The 26177-nt window shown below is 41.7% G+C and overlaps 3 protein-coding genes across 9 annotated transcripts; 1 reads left to right on the top strand and 2 right to left on the bottom strand.

Annotated features, from left to right (window-relative positions):
- Positions 1–211: 211 nt before the first annotated feature.
- MLH3 (mutL homolog 3) lies at positions 212–19559 on the bottom strand. 7 transcript variants are annotated; one of them, XM_074542602.1, is made up of 13 exons: positions 19459–19559; positions 15359–18694; positions 12716–12814; positions 11990–12060; positions 10909–11013; positions 8860–8932; positions 8144–8215; positions 7060–7168; positions 3790–3949; positions 3131–3154; positions 2850–2931; positions 1446–1597; positions 212–713 (listed from the first exon to the last, which is right to left on the bottom strand). In XM_074542602.1, exons 2-13 carry the CDS (start codon positions 18633–18635, stop codon positions 636–638), a joined length of 4302 nt encoding a protein of 1433 aa, XP_074398703.1. In that variant the 5' UTR covers positions 18636–18694; positions 19459–19559; the 3' UTR covers positions 212–635. The 7 variants fall into 7 exon arrangements, with proteins under 7 accessions (XP_074398703.1, XP_074398704.1, XP_026648255.1 ...); XM_074542603.1 differs by lacking the exon at positions 12716–12814; XM_026792454.2 differs by lacking the exons at positions 11990–12060; positions 12716–12814; positions 15359–18694; positions 19459–19559 and adding an exon at positions 11233–11977.
- Positions 19560–19795: 236 nt separating this feature from the next.
- On the bottom strand, positions 19796–20978 carry ACYP1 (acylphosphatase 1). Its single transcript, XM_074542612.1, has 2 exons — positions 20811–20978; positions 19796–20444 (listed from the first exon to the last, which is right to left on the bottom strand). Exons 1-2 carry the CDS (start codon positions 20892–20894, stop codon positions 20229–20231), a joined length of 300 nt encoding a protein of 99 aa, XP_074398713.1. The 5' UTR covers positions 20895–20978; the 3' UTR covers positions 19796–20228.
- Positions 20979–21064: 86 nt separating this feature from the next.
- Positions 21065–24660, top strand: ZC2HC1C (zinc finger C2HC-type containing 1C). The gene is made up of 3 exons (XM_074542610.1): positions 21065–21471; positions 21926–23171; positions 23825–24660. Exons 2-3 carry the CDS (start codon positions 21933–21935, stop codon positions 24089–24091), a joined length of 1506 nt encoding a protein of 501 aa, XP_074398711.1. The 5' UTR covers positions 21065–21471; positions 21926–21932; the 3' UTR covers positions 24092–24660.
- The last annotated feature ends 1517 nt before the right edge of the window (positions 24661–26177 follow it).

Below are 26177 nucleotides of genomic sequence, written 5' to 3'. Positions count from 1 at the left end.
TCAAAATGGATATTTAGCTATTGAGTTATTTCAGTGGGGAGAGGTGGGGATTTAGAATCTCTCACTCAAGAACACAAACTGCAAGGAGTTGGAGAAGGCAGCTGTGTGTGTCATTCATTGCCAGGTTAAGTGTTTCTTGAGTCTAAGTTGGCCTATCTATACTACGAAGCTGGTCGAACCTCTTTCCAACCACTGCCATGAGCCCAAGGAGTGAGTTGAATGTGAACTTTATTAAAAAATACCTTCCAATTTTCAAAGTACTATAAAATACTTTATAGTACTAATTAAAATTCCCCTCTCTATTATGCAGAATTATGCTGTGCTTGCAGAAAAGAAGTGCTTTGCTTCAGTAGCTGCAAGTGGCTGCAACTCCTTACACCCAGCAGTGCAGCAGTGACATAGCGCCCGGACTTACAGCGCTATTCCTTAAGGTTGAAGATGCTTCTCCAGGCTCCAAGGGTGGGCTCCTCCTGCCATGTTCTCCTGGCTAGGCTCTGCTCCTTCGGTCAGTAGTCAAAGGAGAGCTTTGGTGACTGCACTGGCTCAGAACTTGGCTTCACACAGGGTAGTCTATCCACAGGATCATGGATCATACCAGTGCTTCTACTGGTTGCAGTTTACAGTTTTAACTTTTTTTAAATAGGTTCTTTTTTTTTTCCAAATAGCTGCCATGCTCTTGCCATCTTCCTAAGTCTAGTTAAATTAGGTTTAGGCTGGAGGGAGAAAAATTAAGCACAAGTCATAGCTAAGTAAATAAGTTTCAGTGTTTCCATACTCTTTGCCCTAATACAGTAATTCCTAAGTTAATATCTAATTCAAAGTCCCACCTGACTTTCAACAGAATCCAATTTAATAACAATAAAGCACAGTAATAGCAAAAGGGAGGAGTAATGATTTTGTTTTAAATTTAAATGTAACTTGATTTAAATATAATTTAAATATAACCTTGTCTAGTGGAAGGTGTTCGTAGTCATGGCAACAAGATGATCTTTGAGGTCCCTTTCAACCCAAACCATTCTATGATTGTATAATAAATGTTGCTATTCCTGTGCTTTATCCCCATTTTATAGCATCTTAAACTTTGGGGAAGTAAGCGTTAGTTTAATTAGCATCTTTGCCACTAGCAGAATTTCAGAATTCCCATGCTTTCCAATTTTACACTTCAAAACTGCAAGCACTTTAAATGTATACTTAACCTTAAGGACACTCTTCAAGTCAGTGTGACTATTCAAATAATGTATGATAAGATCCTTGCTTAAGTGTTTGTAGGACAGATGGCTTTTGTCCTAAAGTTTCATTTTATTGGTAACAATATGTAACAAGTGAAGTAATATAAGGCCAGTGGTGGTGGTTTCAAACAGCATGATCTCAGCTCTAGCACACATATGTGATGCGCCTCTGATAACCCAGAGCACGGATTACCAGAGGTGTGTCCCACACAGTACCTGTTTTTCCTGCTGTAGATGGTCTATGTCTGCAAGAGGCAGCATTGAAGGTCTTCCATGAGCACACTGGAAGGGTAGCTTACAAGATGACAAAGCTTCAATAAGCCTGCAGCTCTCCTCCAAAGTCAAATGCTCATTAAACTTAATAGCTCCTGAAAAAGAGACACATTCTTGCCCCTGCTGCCAAAGAGGACTCCACTTCCTTCTACAGCTGTGGTTTTCAGTGAAAACTTTGGGGGCATCTCCCAGAGATTAGCTGAGAGGCTGCAAAGGCAACCCAAAGGCTGCAGTGTGGCAGACTTGAGGCTTGGCTCAGTTAGAGTCTGCTGTATAAGGAGATCAGCTTTTCATGGCTTAAACTTTAACACAGTCCAAGTCTGATGGATGGTAAGATTATTACATTTTGGCATTTCAGGTAAGGTTGCAAGAGGCAAATGGGCTTTTTGTGTGTGTGTGTTACAGCTGAAATTGGAAACAGTTCACAAATCAAGAAGTATTAAACCAAGACAACAGTTAATAACAGTTTCACAGGCTTGAGTGGCTGGTGTCACTTCTGAAACCAAGTGCTAGCCCTGCCACTGGGTGCATTCTCACAAGTGAGCACTTAAAGGCATCCAGAGGAAATTCAAGCACAACATTAGGGAGTTATTCCAGAGGTGTTTGCAAACTTCAACCTTCACAGATGCAAAAGACCATCTGCAATATGCTTTCAGCCTTGAGACTTTTTTAGACACAAAAACCCAAAACCTATTGACTGCCAATTGAAAACTGAGACACTGTTGAGAAAACAGATACTTCTGGTTCACATTTGCCCTTTCAGTGTGAGCTCATTGATACTGTATATGGCACAGGAATTGCAACAAGATGCTGGAACTACTGCAGTCAAGACCAGACCTGCTCATTGCCAGGTGCTGCAAAGAAACAGTTCCCTGAGAAGATGTAAATTTTTACCACACTCCTTCCAAAAGCACTTGAAATGTTGCAGGCACACTTAAACTACCACTTGGGATACTTGAAGGAAATTAAAAATTTGGAAAGAGTGGTTAAGCGTTCTTTCCTGCATGCTTTCAAGCAGATTGTAGCACCTTCCCCCTTGGCCCATCACAGAGCTGTTATTTGAATGGTTTAGAGCACACACAGATAAATGCATCTCAGAACTGTATGTTTCACATGAAGGGAAGTATGTTAGGCCCATACATTAATAAATTGGGGGAGTATTGTTTATCCCTTAGTGCTGTCCATGAGCATTACCTCCTCATCCCTAAGATATAATCTTTAACCCTACAATAGCTTCAAACACATCCAAACACTGTCCCAGGGAGGATGATGTGTAGAGACAAAGGTTTGGGGGGAAAAAAAAGCCAAAAAGAAAGAAAGAATGAAAGAAAAGTAGAGTTTCCCTACCGTGACAGGCCTGGGAAGCTAACACCTTCAGAAACGTCAGAGGCAGTGTCCCTCGCGCTCCTCCTCTTGTGGTCTGCAATAGCTAAAAGCAGTAAGGGAACATCAGGTTACTTTCCATTTAATATGAGAAAAAAGAACTGTAACACAAAGGAAACTCAAAATGAAGAAAAGCTAGGGGATTATTTAGCCCACTCTCTCATTTGAAGCTCAACAGGCTCCCTTTGATTCACGCAGTAAGCACTGGATGTTATAGTCAACTCTAGAAGTAGACAGCAACTCACCTCAACTTGTTCTTGAATAAGCTCCTAGAAATAAAAAAGGCAATGTCATCAGTTGCTATTTTTCCCTTCCATCCCCCTATCCTACTTTGTTCATATCTGTGTATAACTTACTGTGTGACTGCCAGAATAAGAAAAAGTGATACTGTTTGTAGTACACTGACCACGGTCTAGAAGACCTAGGTGAAAATCCTAACCTCCCACTGCAAGTAATCACTTTAGAAATTTCTCACCCTAAAACTGCAGAACATCTGAAACAGTGGTTTTTAGAAAGCCCCACTGACATAGAGATTTCATGGAAGCAACGCTGATACATAAATATTGTTATTCCTTATTCATTTTACTGTTCCTTCATTTAGTTATTTTTCTGTTCCTGCAAGCATTTACTGTCCATTCAAGCATTATGCAGTAATCAGTTAAAATATCTTTGCTATATACAGTTTTTCTTAGCTTCTCCACTAGTCCAAGTCTGAAACAGTCTTCCGTCATTTCAGTTATAGTTCAGTGATTTCAGTTTGGGGACTTTAGCTACAAAAAAGGGATGGCATTCACATTTGCCAGGGGACTTGATTGTCTCCTTCAAAACAGAGATCCTGTAATTCCCTGGGCCATGGAGACAGAACAAGACCCACTATCATAACTTCACCATATGCACAGCTGACCTCCACAATACTTTTAGTGATAGGTTGTCTTTTCCGCCGTAATTCATTGGCTTCTCTTTCTATAAAACACATTGGCACTTTCCTCACAAGAATCAAGGAGTTGTTTGTCTCAGGAAATGATAATTCAAGACCCAAGTCCTCCAAATTTTTGTAGCAGCATCTGAGGAAAAAAAAAACAAGAGAAATAAGACATCAACCACTGTGTCTATGACGCCACAGCACATGTAAATATTTCTGTATTTCTGTCCACATACATGGGTTCTCATATCACTTCCTGTAACAGTTCCCATCTCGAAATCCATGCCTCATGAGATTCCAAGTAATTGTGCCTTTCCAGCTTACATTCAGACATGTTTTTTCACTCCAATAACCATGCATTTTTCATGTTCCACAACTACAAGATCTAAGAGTTCCTGTGTTATGTGAAGAGAGGCTTTGTTTCTAAATCTATAAATCTGCCTTTTCTGAAGGTGCACGAGATGTCTGGTTCAACATACAAACATTCCAAATATTGAAATTACACAGCGTTAAGACTACTTTAAGTCTAATCTAAAAGAACTGTGATTTCAATTAACACATATGAGCAAATTCTTAAAATGGAAAAAGTATTTTAAGAAATTTATGATGGTTTAATGAACTTTATATCCTGTTAAGCAAAGAGAATACAGGAAAGAACAACCTCTAGTTAATTATGACATATGTCAGCCTGTGGATGGAAAAATACACACAAAAATGAGACTTCAAAGACAGACGAGAGCTTATCTCCAAAACGAAAACAACTGTAACAATATATACTTTATTAATTCAGGGAGTATTCACTTAAAACAAAGGTGGTAAAGGTTAGTTCTAGAAAAGAAATTCCTTGAGCAAAAAATAGAAAGAAGCAAATCTAAACTTACCTAAATCAATAATGAGAATAGTGCAATTATTAGCCTCCATATGAACGTGACTTGTGAAATTCTATTTAAAAAAAAAGAAGACATGTATAGCCTTCAGCAGGCTATACAGAAAGAAAGACAAAAAGCCTATTGTGAATGAAATTACAAAATCCAAGCAGCTATTGAAGTCAACTGGGCTTTTCTATTTTTTTTTATTATTATTAAAGGAAAAAATAAAGAAGGAAGTTCAAGAGAGTCAACAGAACAATGCATTACTACAATGCCTAGTAGATAAATAACAGAACCAAAGCTGCAGGTGAACCAGAGGTCCAGCTGAACGATTAAATTGCAAGCACAGCTGAAGTGAAAGGTCTTTTAGGTTATTTTATTTTATTACACCAAACTTTACCACAGAATACAGTCACAGTCTGAGAGTAACAATAACAACAGAATTTAGACTTTCACATAATACTTTTAATTCCTAACTTTCTAGTAATGATAGTCTCACAGAGCAATTGCCAAGGGATGAACTGCTAATACATACTGAAAAATTATTAAGTCACACAATAAAAGTACTAGTAAGCTAGCACCAGTAAGCTTCTTGCTGAAAATCACAACTGGCATCCCTCTGTGCTGAATATTCAACCAGTGTCCTTAGAAGAAACACATGCCTTTTTGAGTTACTTCCTTTCTCAGTCTTGTAGAATGTTTGTGATTTACCTGATGAAAATAGTATCTCTCATAATTTATTAGCTCTTTCAAAAAGTCTTTCATGTCACCACTTAAAAGTAGATAAAAAAGGAAATGCAAAAGGTTGTCATGGATAGAGAAGGAACATCTATTATGATTTAGAGACTACGGAAGCAAGGTGTGCTGGCAACAGATGGTCAGTGTTCAACACGAGTCCTCATCTGTATCTTCATGATTGTTTATTAATGATGTGGAAAAGAAGAAGCATGGTCAAGCAAGCAAATTTGTAGAAAGCACAAAATTATTTCGGTCAGCTGAGACTAGATAGAGACAAAGTTGAACTCAATCAGAATTTAAAACAAGTAGAAAAATAGAAGAAAAATAGAATAGAAATCAGTAGGATGAATGAAAAATGGGCAGGAAACCAGAATTTACTCCACCTAAAGACAAATAAATACAAATTATCAGAAGTAATTTAATCTATTTCTACTTTTGGCTGGCTTCTACATAAACAACAGAAATTCAAAAAATAACCTCCACTACTCTGTTTTTTTGCCTTGACCATGCACATAGAAGCAGCTCATGCAAGCAGCAGTAGACAAAAAAAGAGACAAAATTTCAGGTGTGGATATAATTAACAGAAAACGGGCACAACTGCAAAGCTACTGTACAAATCAATGGGATTCTCCCACTTGGAATACTGTATTCAATTTTAGCCTTCCATTCTCTAAAGTAGATCTATTAGAAATGAGAGACATTCATAGATGAGAGCAAAAATAAATCAAAGTTGAAGAAGAGGCATTACAAATATTGTGATGTTAGCAACAACATCATTGAGAGGTGGGAACAAAAAAAAAATCCAAATATTACTGAAATATGATCAACACTAAGCAAGTGTATCTCTGTAGTAGGCAACAATCTTAATAAGGACTGAATCAGCAGCTGTTGAGCTTGCCACAGGAATCACAAAAAAGAAAAAAGAACAGTAATGAGGTAACACTGACAGAACTTCATCTAAAAATTCAGAACAATGCACTGAAGAAACCTCACAAATGGATGTGGTAGGCGACAGAGAGGGATGTGGGGGAAAAGAAAGTTTGATGAGTCTCCAATAGGTCTGCAATAGTCCAACAAGAAATCTGTATCTAAACTCTTGAAGAACAAAAGTTAAATATCCTAATTGTAGCTAGGTCACCATTCTGAAACATTTGGGAAACAGTGTTCATTAGTTACTCTTGGCAGTCACCTAGGAAAAAGGAATGTGTTTTTGAAGGATTCACAATACAGACTTTCCATACCCCATCCTCCTCTTCTCAGAAAGTGCCTGTAAAGTCAGTACCTAGGTCGACAGTCTGGGCACTGCAGTCCTTTGAGCACTCCCAGGTCCTGAGCCCCAGACAGGAGGAACTGTTGGAAGCTGCTTTGGCACTCTTCTGGCCCACACATGAAGGTTTACTTTCCCAGGGAAATCAGAGCACATTGCAAGGCACAAAAATGGGACACCCCAGGGTTTTGTCTTGAGATGTTGTAACAACGTGCCTAAGAAGCGTATCCATTTCCCTCAGTACAGAGAGAGCCAACTGGGCTATGCTCAGGAAAGAATCAACAATTTTTCTCCTGAGTTTCATGGTCATAGTATATAGACATCTTCCTGATCAACAGAGCCATCCCCCAAAACTGAGAGCTATTTGTCACCACTAACCGTAGAAATCTTCTTTGCTCTTCAGTAACTTCAATCTCCAAAGGGGGAGAGATGGAGGATGACAGTATTTTCTTCTTGCCACATGCTGCAGCTTCCTTCTCATAGGAATCTGTGAATGAAACATTTAGAAGTATCCCTCTTAAAATATTTACGGAGGCATTACCCTTAATGACCCTCTGGTTTGGCATGTAATCCTCTGCTTGGATTAAAAAATGACCACAGAATGCCTTCTCTTGAAACTTGTGGAGGACTGGGAATGTCACAAACCAGACATCCAGTCTCTGGGGAAGCGTTGGTTAATGCCACTTTGTTTTTTCCCACCAGTTCCAAAAAAGAGTCACTCTAAATAGCAAAACAACCTACTGATATATTTGGTTCAACTCAGAGAGAACAGTTTTTCCACAGAAAGTCAGATATAAATGGAGTTAAAATACTATTCATTAAGAATTTCTCCCTTCAGTCTTTACCTTTTTTCAGTACCTGACCAAAAGGAGCAGAGTTCCTGGAACACTCGGCAGGAACTGCACAGTGTTTGTTGGTGTGAGAGAAGGTCAATGATTTTTAAGTGCTTGATGGATGGCTATTGTGCTTTTTAACACTGAAACCAATGGCTAATGAGCTTACACAGAAGACTATTATCCCTTTGCAAACAGTCAGACTGTTTTAGGAAATTTTAGGCTTTAAGCACAGTATTCAGCTAAAAAGGAACCAAATGAACTAGACTCTTTATTCAGCATCCCATGTCTTATTCTTCACAGTATAACCACACAAACTTATTGATGTTGTTTTATTTCCTCTTCATTGTTTTTCCTATCAGTCTTCCTGCTCTTTCATTATGTCAGGACTATTTTAGTTCAATAGTTCTGTGGGTAGGGAGCATATCTTTTTTTTTTTGGAAAGGCTGTAAGAATTTTCAGCTGCCAATATTATGATTGCTACAGATACTGAATGTCTGCACTCTTCTAGGGATCAGGATAAAGATGTTAAATGGATAGATATCCTATTGGTTGTGTACATGCCAGAGAGCTCATTTGTACTTTTCTGTGCACTGACTATTTGTTTCTTAGACCACCTGAATCCTCACCTGCAATCAGCTGCTCCAAGCGGATCCGTTCATGAGCTGCATGTTGGTCCACCAAAATCAGGAGGTTTCCATCTAAAAATGTACCACAACAGATGAGAAATAGGCAACTTTGTACCAGGCAACTGCAGGGGTCAGAAAGAATAACCACTTCTCAGAAGTCACATTTGGAAGATAAGTATCAGCTTGTTTCACAGAAACAAAGTGAGGAGGAGACTGTGTTGGCAGAACATAAAGTTACCACAGAACAGAAATTCAGTGATCCAAAATGGTGGTTAAATTAGGTAACTAAATTGAGTCAGAAACTCTTGTTTATTGACATGTTCATCTAACTTCAGAATGAGAGCTGAGATTACCTATAAACTGTTCTGTTTGACACTATCTTTTAAAACATTACAAAACCTACTGATTTTGAATGCCTTTTCTGTACAGCTTCAGAAAGCTTCAACAATGAATATGTCCAGACACTGTGAACAGAGACTGAAAGATATTAGCAATTTGAGTACATCTATTTTTATAACATTAATCTGAAGGCGGTAGGAACACTCAACAATGTCCAAAATAAAGATAAAGAAGATCCAAGAAATTTCAAGCAAAGACTAAGGTTTTCCTCTACTAACAATATCAGCCCAAGGCAAGAAGAGATTACAAATAGGACAGTGCTCCCTCTGCAGTCCACTTGACAGCCACCTCAACTTCATGCTATTAACCAGTCTTACCTGCCTTTTTCTCCATTCCATTCCTAGTGTTAATTAAACAAGCGATAAATTTATTGTCCACTTGCTGAAGAACCTGTAAGATACTCAAAAAACTCATTATAGGGCAGTACAATTATCTTTAAAATGAAGGCAAACAAAAGAAACAACAATCAAAATGGATCAAGAACAACAAATAGCTACTATGATGACTAGAGGACTGGAAGCCACATCTTTCCTAACCCAAAAGGCCCAGCAAAACTGGACTGAGAAGCTACATAGTTATTCTTCATCAATACATTGGGGAACTAAATATGGAAAAAGAAGACATTATTTAAGCTAAAAGATAATACTGGCAGAAGGTCAAATGACCATTAAATGCTCACAAAACAGTTTATCTAAATGGATCTAAGAGAAAGTTTCAAATTTTAAAAAATCTGGATAAACTTTTTCAAAGATAATAACAAGGTCATGAGTACTAACTGTTCTAAGGTGAATGAAATGGCCATGTAGAAACCTCCTTGAGTTGGGAATGAAAGCTGTGCACAGTGACTCTGAGTAATTGATCTGTTGCTATCACCAAAAGAGAATGTAAACAACTTTTTTTTAACTTGATAATCATCTGCAGAAGAAAGGAAGAGTTTTTTCCTTCATTTTTGATGCAGAATTTGCCTCTGTGACTTGATTCCACTTTCCACTCAAGCATAAGAAATCAACCAGAGCAACACGCAATACTGAGATGAGGTGCACAATGCTTTCAGTATCTTATTGTTAGATTTCAAATATACAGATATGGTGTTATGGAGGAATTTCTCCCAATGTTACATAGACAGCTCACCCTGAATTCTCTGTTTCACAACATGTGCATTGTTCACCTGGTAGGTAAAAATTAATGGATTACTCTATTTCTTTGCAGGGACACAAGACTAATGATTCTTTTTATTCTTTTCCTGTTGCATGATGCAACATTTTCTGCTTTTAATCTTTGTAGAGAGATTCTCAAAATTGCTGTAGGGTACTGGAGGTAGTATTTTGTTTTTTCAGAGATAGAAAGTAGTAACTTCCTCTAGCTTTGCCTTCTTAAAAAGGTAGAAAGGAAAACACAATACAGGTAATCACAGAAACATTCAGTAAGTTTTAAAGAACAGTTCCTATTATGAGAAAACAGACAAATGGTACCTTCTATTCTCCATCTTTCCTCTCTTGTCTTTGTGAAACATAACCTGTTCACTACAGTAACTTTATTTATTCCTATTATTCATGCAGTCACAACGTAAGTAAGGGAATCACTTGAATCATCTCCACCCTGGAGATGAACATTACCATGCCTCACACAGTCAGAACCTGCAATCTCAAAGTCAGCAGCCTGACTGCATAAGAGAAGTGTCAGCTGGACCTGTAGGCCTTTTGTCACTGGGATGCAAGAGAGGGAGAGAATCCACTCTGACATTCCTACCCAAGCAAACATCGCATATGTAAGCTGAAGACTTATATTTACATTAGCTTTTAACACTCAAAAAAACCACTGAAATAATAAAACTTGATGTTATTATGCCACTATTAAAAACCACTTTTAAGTGCAGACATAAATTTTAGGGTGAAATTTCAAGTTTTTCCATTAAAACTTGGATTTGATTTTGAAATCACTCTACTAAGGAATTCCATTTCTAAGGTAAATAAAAAAGGAAGATACAGGGCACAAATTTAATAGAAATAAGAACTAAGAAAATGCTAAACAACAAATATAAAAACTGTACTTTGAACTATTATTTAGTTAATAATGTTTCTAAGCAGCAGTAACGGCTATCTCTTGATTTTGATCTAATCATACTAGTCAAGTAACTTTAGAGTCACTTGCAGATAGCTGGTTAACCATGAGATGATACCAGGATATGGCATGACACACATGCCTGCTGGTATCACATATCACCAAGAATTCTGTTAGTGCTTGTGAAAATTAGGAATGTGAACTGTTTTCCTGGATATTTCTTTCCTAGCAGGTAGAAACACCAGCAAATCCCATCTGCTGAGTAGGATTTCAGGGATGAAAGCTAGTAATAGATTATATTGTACCTGCATTGAATGAACCATGTCTTTGGTGAAACGATAAGGATACAAGATATTGTGAATTTTCACAGCCAGACTGTCAGCCTGACCGCTGGTCACATCAACTGCAATCTGTAAAAACAGGATTCCACATCAAGGAAAAGTTCAACAGTGCGGCAAAAAACCCCAAACACACAGAGCAGATACTCCCAATGAACCATTTTAACAAAAACTAGAAATAACTCTGCATTTCACAAACCAAGCTTTCTATACAAGAATAACAGCAACTAAAAAACCACCTGGCAATACCTTTGCTTCTACCACCACATATCTTTCCCATCTGGCTATTACCTGCTAATTTCAATGCATCCAGCTGATTCCAAGTAGTTATCAAAAGCTGAAGTTAATGATCAGCCTACGTGAGCTCTCAGGGGATGGCTTACAAAGGCTGCATTACCCCGGAATGAGTCAGAGCACACGTCACTGCAAGGCTGAACAGAAGTGTTCCCTTCCAGAAACTCACCAGCAGGTGGTTTGCAGCTCCATGCCTATTGTTTGCAGGTGGAAATGGTTACATACATATGTTTACACACACACAACATGAGGATTAAAGATAATGCTACCTCATGACAGCAAAGGAAGTTTTTATAAAAGCTCCAACATTGTTTCCCTCTCACATGCTGTAACCCTGCCAGGCTTTAAAAACATCTTTGGTAAAATACGCTTTTAAGACCTGTTCAAACCTGGGTTATTTTATCTCTGTCCACAAAGCAGACAGACACGATATTACAATTTTGCCATTTGATAACTTCTAATTTTGAGATGACTATCTCTGTAGAGGGAAAGACAGCTTACAATGTTTTTTGGTTTTGGAATTATGTAAAATGAAAGATTAGCCTGATACCTGCCTCTCTTTGAATAAACCCACAACAATGACTTGCATCTAAACAGTCTGTAAAAACCAAAACTTCCAGGTCCATAGTGTAATATATCCATGGATAACTTATATGCAACAATCATTACATTTGCAATTTTGGACCCAATGTCAGAGAATAAGAAAAATCTAAAATTACTCCTATTTCAGCATGAGATGCAAGGTAATACTTACCTCTGGGCAGGGAACAAAAACAGGATTATCCCATTCCAAAAGCAATGACTGGAGGGATTCCCCTTCAGCATCTAGGAATGAACACATAGACAATAGAGGAACTACCACCATCTGTCAATAGAATGTTCACTGGGGACCTCAACCTCACTCAAATATTATTTCTTTTTTTTCCTTCACAAAAAGGGGAGAGTGTACAAATAAATAATGAAACATGGCACTAGGCCTCTGTACTGTCTACTTTAACTAGGAAGGGCAGTGTGCATCCTTCTGACTCCTAAAAATGCTACAGCACAATTCAATAGGCCTGGAAAAGGGGTGGAGGGATTGTAGGGAAAGAAAGACCTGTTTAGCTACCCACTCCCTCTGGACAAAGTTACATACCAAAAAGATTATTTCATCCTTTCCACTGCAAAAAAAAAAAAAGTGTGAGGACTGAAGCTATTTTTCACATTCCAAAGCTGGAATGAGTACAAAGAAGTGAGTAGGTAATTATTCTTTAAACTCATGACATAATTCAACAAAGAACTGGGTATTTCATCCTGTAAATAAGTATTCTTTAACCTGCCTTCAACCCAAAATTTTTTTTTCCAGTTCTAGATCTGAGATGACTCACACAGTCCCATTGTTAACAGACCTTGAGTAATTCTGGTTCCTGTTGGAACATCTGGGAGAATTTTTTTATTTGTTTTTACCACAGAACACTGTGTCCTGGAAAGCTGGCCCTACCTCTCAGATTCTGGCTTGTCTGAGTCTTCTCTTTCTGAGGTCTAGGAAGGAAGGGAAGCACAATCTCACTTCTAAAGGGATGGCATCTGAACTGAAACCCTAAACAAAGAAATAAATTTACTGCTGCTTAATAAGCAGCAAGCAAAATTACTAAAAGCTATACATCTATCATATTCTTATAAAGGAGCATGTGCTTAGCCGTGTAAAATTTTGAGTATCGCACATATTCTACAACCTAATATTGAGAAATAACAACACATACGTAAAAAGCTGAGAATTATCAGACATACACACCTTAGGAAATGTAAAAATATTACCATGGTTTCTGCAGGACTGTATGTAAAAATTGGCTGATGCCTTAAACTTGTAATAATTCTTTCCAGAATTAATGCAACCAGAAGTGTTTTCCCCAAAGAGAAAGGATGCATATAGTAGTCTATCAGAGATCTAAATATTGTTGAATTCCCTCTGTTAAGGAGCAGAAAAACTGCCAGTCTATCACCATTCCTATCAATATTTAATATAGTTAACAGGAATTTGTAAAACTGAAAACTACAAGTCAGTGAGCCCACATGAGGTAAGAGTTAGTCCAACAATATGTTCTCACCCACCCAGAAATGATTTAATATTACAAACTTGTATTGTTATCAAGAGTATTAAGAAAAGTGGCTCAGATTTCCAGCACGTTGGTAAACATTTCACCCTTCCTTTGGTACAATTCAGTCTTCTATTCTTTGTGAAATAATAATGAATTAATAAAGTTCCTTTCTACCAAGAAATTAAGGGTGTGCATTCAGGAAAAGAGGCAGAGTGATAATGCCAAAGAAAACGAGCTGTGTGCTGATAAGCTCAGTGTGAAAAGGCTCTATAAAACCTTGGGCCAGTCCATAGACTCCTGACTGTTGGCTCCCTTCCAGCGAGGACTAGTGACCCTGGGGACTGAGAATCCTTTCAAGAATCCAAATGGGCAGCCCAGCACTGAGAGTAACGCAGCATCCCATTGTCACAAAACCCAGAGGAAAGGACAAAATGGCCTGATGTAGTTCCTGCTAAACTGTGGCAAATTGAAGAGTGCTGCCTAATTCAGACTCTGGCATAACTTTTATAACTATTGTCATGAAAAGACAATATCTCTCAAGTTCAGGGAAGAATCTACCATCTGTAACAAAACAAGTCCAGTATTTTATACATGTAATAGACAAAGAGTCATCTCCCTGGTGGTTTTTTTTGAAGGAAAAATCCTTGTTCAAGATATATATTGCTCAGAAAGGTAGGATTTACTTGCTCCAAGGCTGGTGAGACTTTAGACTTGGCAGAGATATTATTAATATGATTCTTCTGTACATCATCTGAAAGCATAAGAGTACATATCTCTATAAACATGAATGCACTATCCAACATTTTAGATAGAAGGTCAAGTTCTGCATCTCAGGGCTTTGGCTGGTTACTAAAGAGTACTGTGAGCAACAAAACTGGTATACCACAGAAACAAAAATGTTAGTCAAAAAGCATATATTTGCGCTTGCAAACAGTTTTGCTTAATAAAAACTTGCATCAAATTTTCTTCAGATATTTAGATAGATATTAAAAGCTTTTGGCATCTATTATTATACAAAGGGGGAATGGCTCAGCAACTGAAACACCTACTGCACCAGTGTTTCTGTGACTGGTGACAAACAAGGAAGTAACAGACAAAAATGGAACAAACCAAAGGCCATGACAATTGATTAGACAAATTTTTAACATGATAACTAGAAAGAAGTCCAAACTACTTTTTCAAAATAATTTATGTAGTAGAAAATAAAGTCTACACCAAGAATGGCCGCATCTTCACTCATACAATCTGCCTACAGACAGAATGCAAAACAAGAACACAGACATTTTTTCCCTTAAAGGGAAAATTATCAAAGACAGTACTAGACAGACAAACTAGATCAGGAATATAGAGATATTCCTAGACAGATCTGCAAGACTCATGAACAATGTGCCCGTGAAAAAATAATACAATGCAGGATTCTTTCACTAGTGGAAAAGGTCCACCATCAAAACAGCAACAATGCTGTACAACATCTGCCTACAAAGTGTGAAAGAACAGCCCGCCCTCTGAAGTCCATGGACAGGAGACTACACATTCTCAATGAAGTTAGATTTTTTTCTTTATCTTTCAAGGACTGCTTTAAATTTTGTATGCAGTTTGAAGAAAGATCCTTTAAATAGAAGGTTCTCTTCAACTACACATTCTTAGAAACATAACTGTTTAGGACAAAATGGTAAAAATCACAGTACTTTTCTGGTACACCTCCTTTGAAGTATGTTCCTCACTTTATATGTGACAACAGTTATGTGTAACTGTTATCACAGAGAATGTCATGATGCCCAGCAAAAACTAGGCAGCTATCAGTTAATTGTCATACTGCTGACATTTCTTTTTATAATTTTATTTTAAAAGATTTTTTAATATCTTTACTGTTAATGTTTTACTGTCTCCATAGTTCCCAAAACTTTCTTGTTTTCCATGCAGCTATTAACTATAAGGTAGTAACTAATGCAGTAAAAGCTCTCAGGTACTGCCAGCAAGATTATTTCATGCACCTAGAAGAACAGTTTTCCTCATTCCATTTTTAAAACCACCACCCCTCTTACCATTTTCTGAAACAACATTCAGAGCCATTGTTGTTATGTCTTGAATGCAGGCAGTTTGAAATCCTTCACAAGGAGGAGTGCCGTAGGTGCTGAGTCCAGTTGCTTTATTGATGTACACTGTCTTACCCGATAAAGCATCGAAATCTTGGAGCCAGACAGAATCATTCCTCAGATTGTCTGTGCTCGTGTTGTCATTAGGGAACTCCAAGTGCCTCTGCAAGGTCACATGGGGAACCTCAGTATCTTTCATATTTTGTTCTGAGGATTCACCTAATGTACTTTTGTCTTTACAGATGATGTCAGTACAATCATTTTTAGCAGGTGAGGCTAAAACTGAAGAGACTGTGTACTCTCCTTCTATATTGCTGAGTGGTGATGAGCTGACAGGACTCTTCACAGACTCTGCTATCACACCATCTGATTGCGAGCACACAGCCTCCTTAGAAATGCTGGACTTACACTCCCTCATTTTTTCCACTGAGGATTTGTATGTTTGACAAACATTATACAAAAAATCATTATTTGAGGATTCACAATCAAAAGAATGGATATCTTTTCTATTTGAGTCTGTTTGGAACTGTTCACCAAGTTGTTCTATTTCTTTGTGATCAGTTTTCATTCTGGACAGTTTGGATGATAACGATCCTGGAGATCTTCTACAACTTGTGGTTTTGTAACTAACCAGAGAGTAATCAGACAATGTCAAAGGACTCTGACAAAGGGCTTGTTTGTCCTGCGACATTTCTCCACTGCAAAATAAAGTCTTTTCCAAGGAACCAAAACCTTGGCTAATATTATTAGAATCTTCATCTTCTGCTGCAGGTGGAGTTTCACAACTGCCAAAGTTATCGTGATTGCCATTCCCATCCTTTGAAAAGTCAGAGTTAGTTTCTGAATTAAGAACTGGGAGACCACATTCATTTTGCTCTGACGTGGGTGTCGGTAGTGTAGACTTAACTTTCCCATAATATCTCTTGAACTTCTCTAATGATCCTAGCTGTGTGGACAAGCTCAGTTTCTTAGAGGGCTGCGATCTTGGCACAGCTATCTGCCTTCTAGTGTTTTTGATAACAATCCTCTTGTGAGGAATACCTGAAGAAGTTGCCAGTGGCAATTCCGCACTGTTCAATGTTTCATAAGGTCGTTTATTGGTAGCAGCAGGCAGAGCTGTCTCCTCCCTCACCCGAGGTGACAAAGCTTTGTTCTCATGACCATCAGTCTTGCATACTTCTCTGGTAAGAGAAGCTGTATATTCTCTATTAGCATTACTGGAAATACCCTTAGCATTTGAAGACTGAATCACATTTACTTTATGGTCAAAAATATCCTTGGCACTGACAGGGGCAGGCCTACACCGTGAGTTTGATGCAAGATTTGTTTCTGTCTGTTCACAGTCATGTGGGGACTCATTTTGCACAACGCTTTTTATAAGGTCTGTAAGGCGTGACTTTAACGGTATTGAACTAACAGCCCCTCTTCTGGCATCATCTAGCACTTTAGCTGCTCCCCTGTTTCTTCTTGCATTAGGCAGTCTTATTAATGACCTTCTAGAGACAGTTTCAGGTCCCACTGCTGTTTCAGTGGGGTCTTCTCTCTCAAGCAGTGATTGAATAACATCCTTATTTAAGACAAGAACCTTATTGCTTTCCTGCATTACTTGACCTTGCTGGCTGCCCACATCTTTTATATTATTCTCTGCACAACCCTCTAGGTCACCAAAACCATCTATTTCCCTTATTTCTGATCTGGCTCCTCCACTGAAAGAGGAACAAAGATGTTCTGAAGGTTTCAGACGAGTATCAGATACTTTGTGGGAACTGCTGGTGTATTTTGGCTTCTGTTCTGAGGTATTTGATTTAATTAAATCAGAAACTGTGTCATCTTTGCTTGGCAACGGAATCTCTGCTTTATTGTTTCTACATGGATCAGATGATTCAGCAGTGTTCTGAACTGAGGCATTTTTAGTTTCCTGTACATTTTTACTTGACTCTATAAGACTTGAACTTTTTTTCCCAGTAATGGATTTCCTCTTGACATCTTTTGATTGCAAGCTACATATTTCATAAGAATCCACAATTTCATTACATGCTTTCTTAAAATTTTCCTGGATGCTCTTCTCATCAACAATTGAAGGCTTCAGAACTGGAGCATTATGTAAACAAAAGTCATTGTGTTCATTAAATTCTCTGACGTCCTCACTACATGGTTCAATAAATAAATGCTCTCGTTTCAAAAATATTTTCACTCCTTCCTCTATGCAAGTTAGAAGAACATCCCAGTTCTGGAACTCAATCAGAGTCTTTGCAGGCTCCAGGCACACATCATAGTCACTGTATGCACAGGTTACATTGAGAATAAAGATCCCATACAACTCTGGCCCACAGCGATGGCGACCGGGACTTGAATTAGCCTGTCGGCTTGCAGGGACACTCTTTGCCTTGCAAATTACACTTTCCTTTCTTAATAAAAAATCAATTAGTTTATGTAGTCTTGTCTTTAAAACAAGCCTCCTATTGACATACAAGAACTGCATATTCTTATTGTAATGTCCCTCAGTACTGATAAAACCACTTATCTCAAATCCCCCAGACTTGTGATTTATTTCTCGCAACTTCTGGGATCTGCCCAGTCCATAAATTTGACAAAAGCGAGAGTACACATCTCTTGTCTTAGGGAGCTGAAGCACCATGGAACAAGAAACATCGTTTCTTAAGGAAAGAGAAACAGAAGGATGCATTAGCGAAACAGCCTCTACCTTCTGTCTCACTCTCTCAATTTCCAGCACAGGATCCATACACTTTCTCCTCACTGGTAACTGATGGAACAGATTGCACACGGTGACAGTAGTTCCGCCACTTGGTCTGTTCAATTCAGCTTCACATACTTCCAGTGCTTGCCCATTGTGAAACAGTTTCATAAATGTTTTTGCTGAACTGGTGGTCTTAGATGAGATTTCCACTACACCAGCCATGTTGGCTATACTTGCCAAAGCCTCTCCTCTGAAGCCATAGAAAGTCAGGTTCTCCAAGTCTCTCACTGAGCTGCACTTGCTGGTAAAGTAGCGCTTTCCAACAGCCTTTAGGTCCTCCTTCCCAATCCCAGAGCCATTGTCCACCACCTGGATCTTAAAAGCTTCCAAATCCACCCTGATAGCTACACATGTTGCTTTGGCATCAATGCTATTGAGGACAAGCTCCTCAACACACTGCCCGAGTGAGTTGACAGTGACTCCAGAACGCAGCCTGGCTCGCACATCTTCCACCAAACGTCTGATCATGTCAAAATCTGATAGATGAGAGCCATAAGAAACTGCAGGGAGCTCACTGCTCCATATTCCTTAAAACACGGAGAGATAAAGGGGGAAAAATTAAATAAATACAAATTAAAGACCTGAAATGACTTTGATTTATTTCATTCATCCTCATAGATACACTTTTCTTAGTTGTCTTGGCATTCAGAGGCTTTTTCTGTGATTATTTTCATGCTCATGCTCTGACTACACATTGTCAGCGCCTTCAGGGTAGACAGCCAGAGCCTGAGCCTAAGCTCCTTACTAACAACATGCTGTGTTCTCAAACTTTACATATCCAAATCACACTCCTACCGTGTGAGGCAAAACTCAAAGAACCTGTAAGCAAAAGGTTTCTACTGCAATTTTCATCAGAATTATAGAGTATATATCACCAAGAAGTGGGCAGAAAGATCCTTTTCTCCTGTTTTTACATCCTCACAAAAACTGACAGTCCTGGTCAAATAGCATCTGCTCCTACTTACGCAGGAAAGGAGCAAAGCACGCTTAGCAATGGGTGTCAGGCACAAAGAGCAAGCTGTTTATGCGAAAGGGAACCCACTGTTTTCAAGTCCTTGGCGCCTAGTGGTTTCCTAGTGGCATTCAACGGGCCTGCCAGCCGTGCCTGGGGACCCGGTGCCGCCGCTGGGATAGGTCTGCGGAGGCTGAGGAGGGCAGCGCGGACCCGCGGCTCAGCTCGCCAGCACACGCTGTTCGTGCCCTCCCCTCACGGGCGGAGCGCCCTCTGCCTCCTCGCCCCGGCCGCCCCGGGCCCCGCTCCCGCGTCCCGCCCCGGCCCCTCAGCACCCACCGGACCGAGGCGGACCCGCAACGGCCGCGGCGCGAGACCGCCGGGGCCGAGCCTCCGGGCCCCTCGCGCGGGCCGACAGCCCGTGCGCAGCCGCGGGTGGGCGGGGCCCGGCTAAGAGCACGCCGGGAGTTGTAGTTCCTTCCCCCCCCCCCCCCCATCCCCCCGACAGGGCCCAAGGAAACCGGGGCAGGCAGGAGCTCGGCCCGGCTCCCGCCTGGCCATTCCCGCACAGCGGCACCGAGCGGGGAGACTGAGGGGCAGATTTGGCAACCAGACCCCGCTCCGAGGGCCGTCATCCACTCAGCCCCTCCACCCGACATCCATTCCACAGAGAAGGTGAAATCCAAGCAATTTTATTCTACAGAAAATATGAAGTTCTGGGATAAAATAAATTGTTTCTGAGATATTTAGTACATAGAAATAATATTTTTAGTGATGTTTTCTAGCGGCACTGACCCTGTGATTTTCTTCACATGAGCACCACACTACAAATTTCAGTTTTATCTCATGTACAACTCCCGAAACCACATACACTTGGAAACAGAGGTTCTGGCCCTGAACAGCCCCTTTAAAAGGGACAACACAGCCCTTCCACTATCCACAGGAAATCTGTGAAAAGCTGAGCATCAAACTAACAAAACAATAAATTAGAAATTTAATAAAATAAAGTTCTCTAAAGCTGAACATTGGCTGACTGAACGAGTGAGGAAGACGGGCAATGTTCCATGAGCGCAGCTCACGTTTCAGAATTTGCTTCTTCCTGGACAAAGTCACTTCAAAATCTGGAATTCCTTGTGCTCCAGCGCCTTGATCTTCTTCTCATTGCTGAACTCTGCTCGGCTGATACGGGACTGGGGGCTTCCTATCTTCTTGAGCCATTCCTGCAGCTCCCTCACCCTGACAGCCGGACCCTGGATTTGCCCTTGCACAGTGCCGTGGCTGGTATTCTGGACCCAGCCAACAAGCCCCAGCTTCTTAGCCTCTGCCTGAGAAGACAATGCAGAGCAAAATGAGGTTAATCCAAACTGTAAGAGAGCAATAGAACAGCATTCGCATACAGGAGCCAATTTTGTGGGCAAGACACAGACCTCCAAGGAAGTTCCTGTGGCTCAGGCAACAGGAAAGCAGCAGAGGATTCACTCCACTAATCAATATATTCTTTCACGCGAAATACTGGGGCTGAAACTCTCTCTTCAGTCATGCTTACATAACCCGGCCGGGCTGCCAGCAGCACCGCGATGCCGGCCCCCTTTAGCAGCAGCCGGAGCTCAGCCCTCAGCCGCGGGCTCGGCCCCTCCAAGGCGCCCGCAGCGGGCTGGCAGCGGGCACGCCCCCGGAACCGCGGCACGCACCTGGGTGTACTTGCGGAAGAACACGCCTTGCACCTTGCCGTGCACCTCGTAGTCCACGGACACCAAGCCCTCGCCGTCCGCCATGGCGGCACCGCCGCCGCCTCCCGCTCCGCCGGCTGCCGCAGCCGCCGCGCGACCCGCTGCGCCTGCGCCGCGCGCCGACCGCCGGGGGCGTGGCCTCCCTCCCGCGGCCAATGAAGAGCCGTAGCGGGGTCGGGCCGGTCCCTCATTCGCCGCCTCGTGAATAATACCCATCCGACCGCCTCGCGAATAATACGTATCGGATGGCCTCGCGAATAATGCATATAGGACCGCCTCATGAATAATGCATCAGGGTCGCCTCACGAATAGTGCATCTCGGACCCTCTCATGAATAATGTATCAGGGCCGCCCACGGGCGCCGCTCTCGTGCCGCGGTGGAACGGCCGCGCGGCTGGGAGCGATCCAGGGGCGCGCGCCGGCCGGAGCGGCGCCGGTCTCCCGGCAACAGCCGCCGGCAGCGCGAGGGCGGCGCGGCGGGCACAGCTCCGCGCCGGGGCCCCGGGAGCCGCGGGCAGCGGCAGCGGCAGGAGGGGTCGCGTCTCTCGGGCCGTGAGCGCAGCGGGCGGCGCGCAGCTTGCCGAGGAGGGAGGCCGGCGGAGCGCCGGGCGCAGCCCCGCAGGTAACCCCGCTCGCCCCGCCGCGCCTCGGGGGATGCGGTGGAACGAGCCACAGGAAGATCGTGCCGAGCTTGGTCGGACTCCTGCATGTCAGATGTGTGTGACAAAGTGAAGGGACACGTTATGGGGAACTGGCTGGGTACTATAACAATTCCTCTGTCATTGCAGTATATTTCTGTTGCTACCATGGTAAGGAAATGCTCAGACAGAAAGAGAAATAAAAGCGTGTCTTCTTTCTGTCTGCATAAACGGTTGGGACTGGAAGAGGCACCATGGAAACTCCCTAGATGGAAGGAATGTAAAGATTTATAGAAAGCAGGAAAGTTACAAAACCTTTACTAATACTTATAACCTCTGTCTGCAGCATCCATGCATAAACTGTTAGGAGAAGATTTGTCCAGTTTTGGATAAAATTGTTTGTAATGGCTTAGCTTCTAATCTCAGGCTCTTTCTCAGGCACTGAATGGATTTTTTTCCACCGGTGGCTCCTGTGGTGGAAGCTACTAAATTTTCTCCTGGTTCCCAACTGAAATACCAGAAGGACAACTTTCAGCGTAGACTCATACTTGACAAAGAGGAAAGTTTAAAATATCTCTATGCACAAAAGAACCAAAGATATTCCTACTCTATGTCTGCAGAAAGCACTCAGGACAAGCCCAGGCATGGAGGCATTCAGTCAGGTGGACTAGAGAGAAAGTATCTCATCAACCAGACCTGCACTCTGTCAGCTAAGTCCTTAGGCAGACATAAAGAAGGAGTGGACCGTGCATATCCCCTGCAACCAATTTCTCACCACAAGAGTGCAAGCGATCCACTGCTCAGCACTGGAAGTTCCCCCCACGTGCAGGAAGCTCCAAATAGTAAATCAAGCTCAATAAGCAAAGAGATGGTTCCAGCTGGGAGATCTCAGTTAGCTGCAGTGCTCTGCCCTTGGACACGACAGCCTGAACCATCAGCTCTCCATCTCTGCAGGAGAGAGCTGGCCTACATCCTAAAGCTGGAGGAAGATAGAAGGAACCTAGAAGAGGCAATTCAAAAGAAAAAGGCCCTTCTTGGAGAGAAGCTAAAGAGGACAGAGGAGACACTTAGGAGGATTCAAAGAGAGAAGGAGCTTATCAAGGTAGAGAAGAGAAGAGAAAGTGAAGTGGAGAGGACCCATGAGCAAAAGGCCATGAGGCACCCTGAAGAGAAAACTTTCAGAGCTGCAGACACGCCAGGTGTTGGGATCTTCAGCGGGGCACAGTCTGCAGAGGACTCCATCCCCAAGCCTGGCACCACTCCCCACCCCCAAGAACTGGCTGTGGGGAACCTCAAGGAGTGGCTGGTGGTCGCAAAACACAACAAAACAAACAACAGCAAAATACAAGACAACATCCCCACGGAGCATTTAGCTTCTTGTTCAAAACTGGCCCCCAAACAGAGCCCTTCACTCTCTGCTCTCTCAGACCGAGATTGTGACGCCCACCCATCTGCAGAGATGCCTCACATGCAGGCTGCCAGTGCTGTGGAGCAGGAGGGCTTTGGACAGTGCAGCTTCTGCAAACGTAAGTTTCTCTGTGAAAGGCTTGAGAAACACATGAGTATCTGTGGCAAGAACCAAGACTCCAAGAGGAAAGTGTTTGACTCTAGCAAGGCCAGAGCTAGGGGAACAGAACTGGAACAGTATCAGCAGCAGCAGCAGCAGAGCTCAAGGAGTCCTCAGGTAAAGTGCAGTCCCTTTGCCTCCCTGGATCCACATCTACTGTTCCCACTCCTTCCACTTCAACCTCTGACTGAGGTGCAAGCACCTTCCCATGTACTTGGGGCTAAGGGATACAATGCAGCTATTGTCTCTGAAAGGTTCTTGCCAAATGGATAAATAGATCCATTTAAAATCTCATAGATGGAGGCAGGAGTCCTGACTTGGCTTTGTAACGTGTCAAGGGTGTACCACTGGAGAAAGCTGACTTCCTTGCTGTAGTTAGGATGCAGAGTGGTTCTGCTGCAGTAAAGCTCTGTGACATCAGGGGCTGCAGGGAGCTGACTGAAAATCCAGATAATAGCACAATCTGTTAATGAAGGCAGTGGAAACAGACAGCTCTGTTCCTGAAAAGGAGATGGAGCAACCCTCTTTAGTTCCTTGGCCCTACTGCTTGCTTTTCTGGTTATCCTGAAGCTCTTTCTAAATACTGATGTTTCCATCAGTATTTCCTTTACATCCTCCTTTGTGCTGGTCTTTCTGACTCCCTCTCAGGCTGGGTTTTATGTCAACAGGGAATGCACAGGACAGGTGACATTGGTTGGGCTCTGAGTGTAAGTCTGAGGATAGAGGCTGATGGTGGTCCCAGTTGCCCTGACTGCCTTTCCCTTCCGCAGAGTAAAACACCACCCAGAAAGAACAACTGGAAACAGAAGCACGAGGCTCTCATGCACATCATGTCACAGGCCCGCCAGGTGGAGCAAACCCTCGCTAAGGGGAGCAAGGTCTCAGGCCTGCCCCCACTGCCTCCCATCGACAACCCAGACTATGTTGCCTGCACCTACTGCGGACGAAAGTTTGCTCCCCGAGCAGCTGAGAGGCACATTCCCAAATGCAAAAACATAAGGAATAGGCCCCCACCTCCACCACAGAGGAGGCTCTGATGAGGCAGTGCCAGCTGTATCTGCTGCTGTGATTCCCTGCCTGGTTTTTGCCAGATTCACAGTTATGCACATTTGTGTTTTCTGTAGTCTCAATACTGGCTGCAAGCTTCTATGTAAAGCCAGTGAACAGCTCAGGATGAATCAGCTGAAAAACAGAAATTGTATACTTTGACCTGCACCCTAGGTTGCCCCAAAAAAGATGTCCCTTTCCTCAGCATAAGAAGCTCAGGATCAGAAATTCCAGGGGTTAGAAAAGCTAGCAATAGCAGACACTTGCTGTTTAAATCCTTATGTCAATTCATGTGCATAGAACAAGGATACTCTGAATCAGCCAGGCCCGTGAGGCAACAGAACAACCATAACAAACAGATTTTTAAAAATGGAGTTTTCTTCCTGCAGGCCAAGTTGCTAGGAACCTCTAAAAGCAAAGCTTTCACCCTTCCTGAAGTCATCTACTTATTTCGTCTTGGTTGCTGCAATGGGAGGGAATTATGACAAAAATATATCCCTTGTTTTCTTCTTGAGATGGTATTTTTCTAGATTCTGATTATTAAATGTATTAAACTAGTTCTCTTGTGTAAAAGTTCTTTTAAATGGTCACAGAGTGGTCTGTGTTCTCACAGTAAGAATGACTACTTTGTATGAGAAAGTTGCAACAAGAAACGAACAAGGAATAAAAAAGCTCCAGAAGCTTCTTTTGCAAGTCCTCTGGTAGCAATAGCAGCAGTTCATGGGAACCTAGGGAAAGATCTAAAGCAACTAGATTAAGCTGGAACAGTCAGAAGCTGAATATGAAGAAATACTCCAGCTTTCAATGAGTGAACCAGCCACAATGACTGATCCTGACTCCTGAAAGAGGTTGGAGAGCTTCTGTCCTATTGATATGTGAGCAGAAATCTCAGTTCCTCGCTGAGAGAAAAAGCAGACTCAAAAGAAGGGAAAATAATTTACTGTATCCAAACTGATTGGAGAAGCAAGACCAGTGCTTTTACTTGAGAGTTTTGAAAAACAGGATAGCAAGAGGTAGGAAAGGGGTAAATTGAAACCTTTATGTCAACCTCCTTGAATTCATGAAAGGAACAAGTGATTTGAACACACTAGTTTAAAAATTCAGCACCACTGCCTGTCTTCTAATATTAACTTTGTTTTCCTTGCACTATGTTTTATTGACTATATTTAGTAAACCTAAAGGTCAGCAGTGTAAATAGTGACACATGGATACACACTAAAAAGCATTGATGCTGTAAAATAAACACATGGGACTTCTCATAACTGACAGGAAAATGGCTGAGATTGAAAAGACTGACACTGTAGATTAAATAAAAGCTATTAAAATTAAATCACCAGGCTTCATTGTTACATGTTTTGGAGCTAAGATAGGCAGCTCACCCCTCCTTGCTATTGTTTCAGTATCCAGAAAGTCTCTGAGAACTGGTTTAAAACTTAGTAATATGTCAGACCAAGTATCAGGGTCAGCACAGAGATTTAGGGTGCTGCTTTGCTATCATGGTTAGTTACCCTGACACTACTCAAGCTGTGTTACTCATGACAGCTCAGCTTCCTCTTTTGCTCCTGCAGTACAATCCCCCTCTGAGAGACATGCTGCATTTTCAGCATCCAAATCTCTAGTGGATTTTAAATCTTTAACTCTGCTCTGCCTGTCAAGATATTTCACAATTTAATACCGTTTCTGATGAAAGTGACAGTGCAGGAACAGTTGGCTGAGCAGGTGTCAGGCAGGTTTTCCCTTCTGTAGGCCTTAATGATCAGTGAAGATATTCTGAGAAAAACAGGTACTTCTTCCCTTTAAGCCTCTCTTCCCATTACTCATTTCCCCACTTGGCATTCAAACTGTGGAAATAAACACACACACACAAGCTCCTGACGTCACTAGGAGGAGACGTAGCAGTATGAGAAAAGAATGGGTTTTTTGTTTGGTTGTTGTTGGTTTCTTTTAATGAAGGGACACAGAAACTGACTTTTTTTTTAACCAGAGCAAAGAATCTAAAAGCCCTTTCACCCTCTTTCTATAAGCAAAAGAAAATAACCAAAACCAGAATGCCAAAAAACCAGATGACTGTATGCA

The sequence above is a fragment of the Zonotrichia albicollis genome, chromosome 6 (genome assembly GCF_047830755.1).
Source record: "Zonotrichia albicollis isolate bZonAlb1 chromosome 6, bZonAlb1.hap1, whole genome shotgun sequence".
NCBI classification, from domain to species: Eukaryota; Metazoa; Chordata; class Aves; order Passeriformes; family Passerellidae; genus Zonotrichia; species Zonotrichia albicollis.
This window is presented reverse-complemented; position numbering and strand designations above follow the sequence as displayed.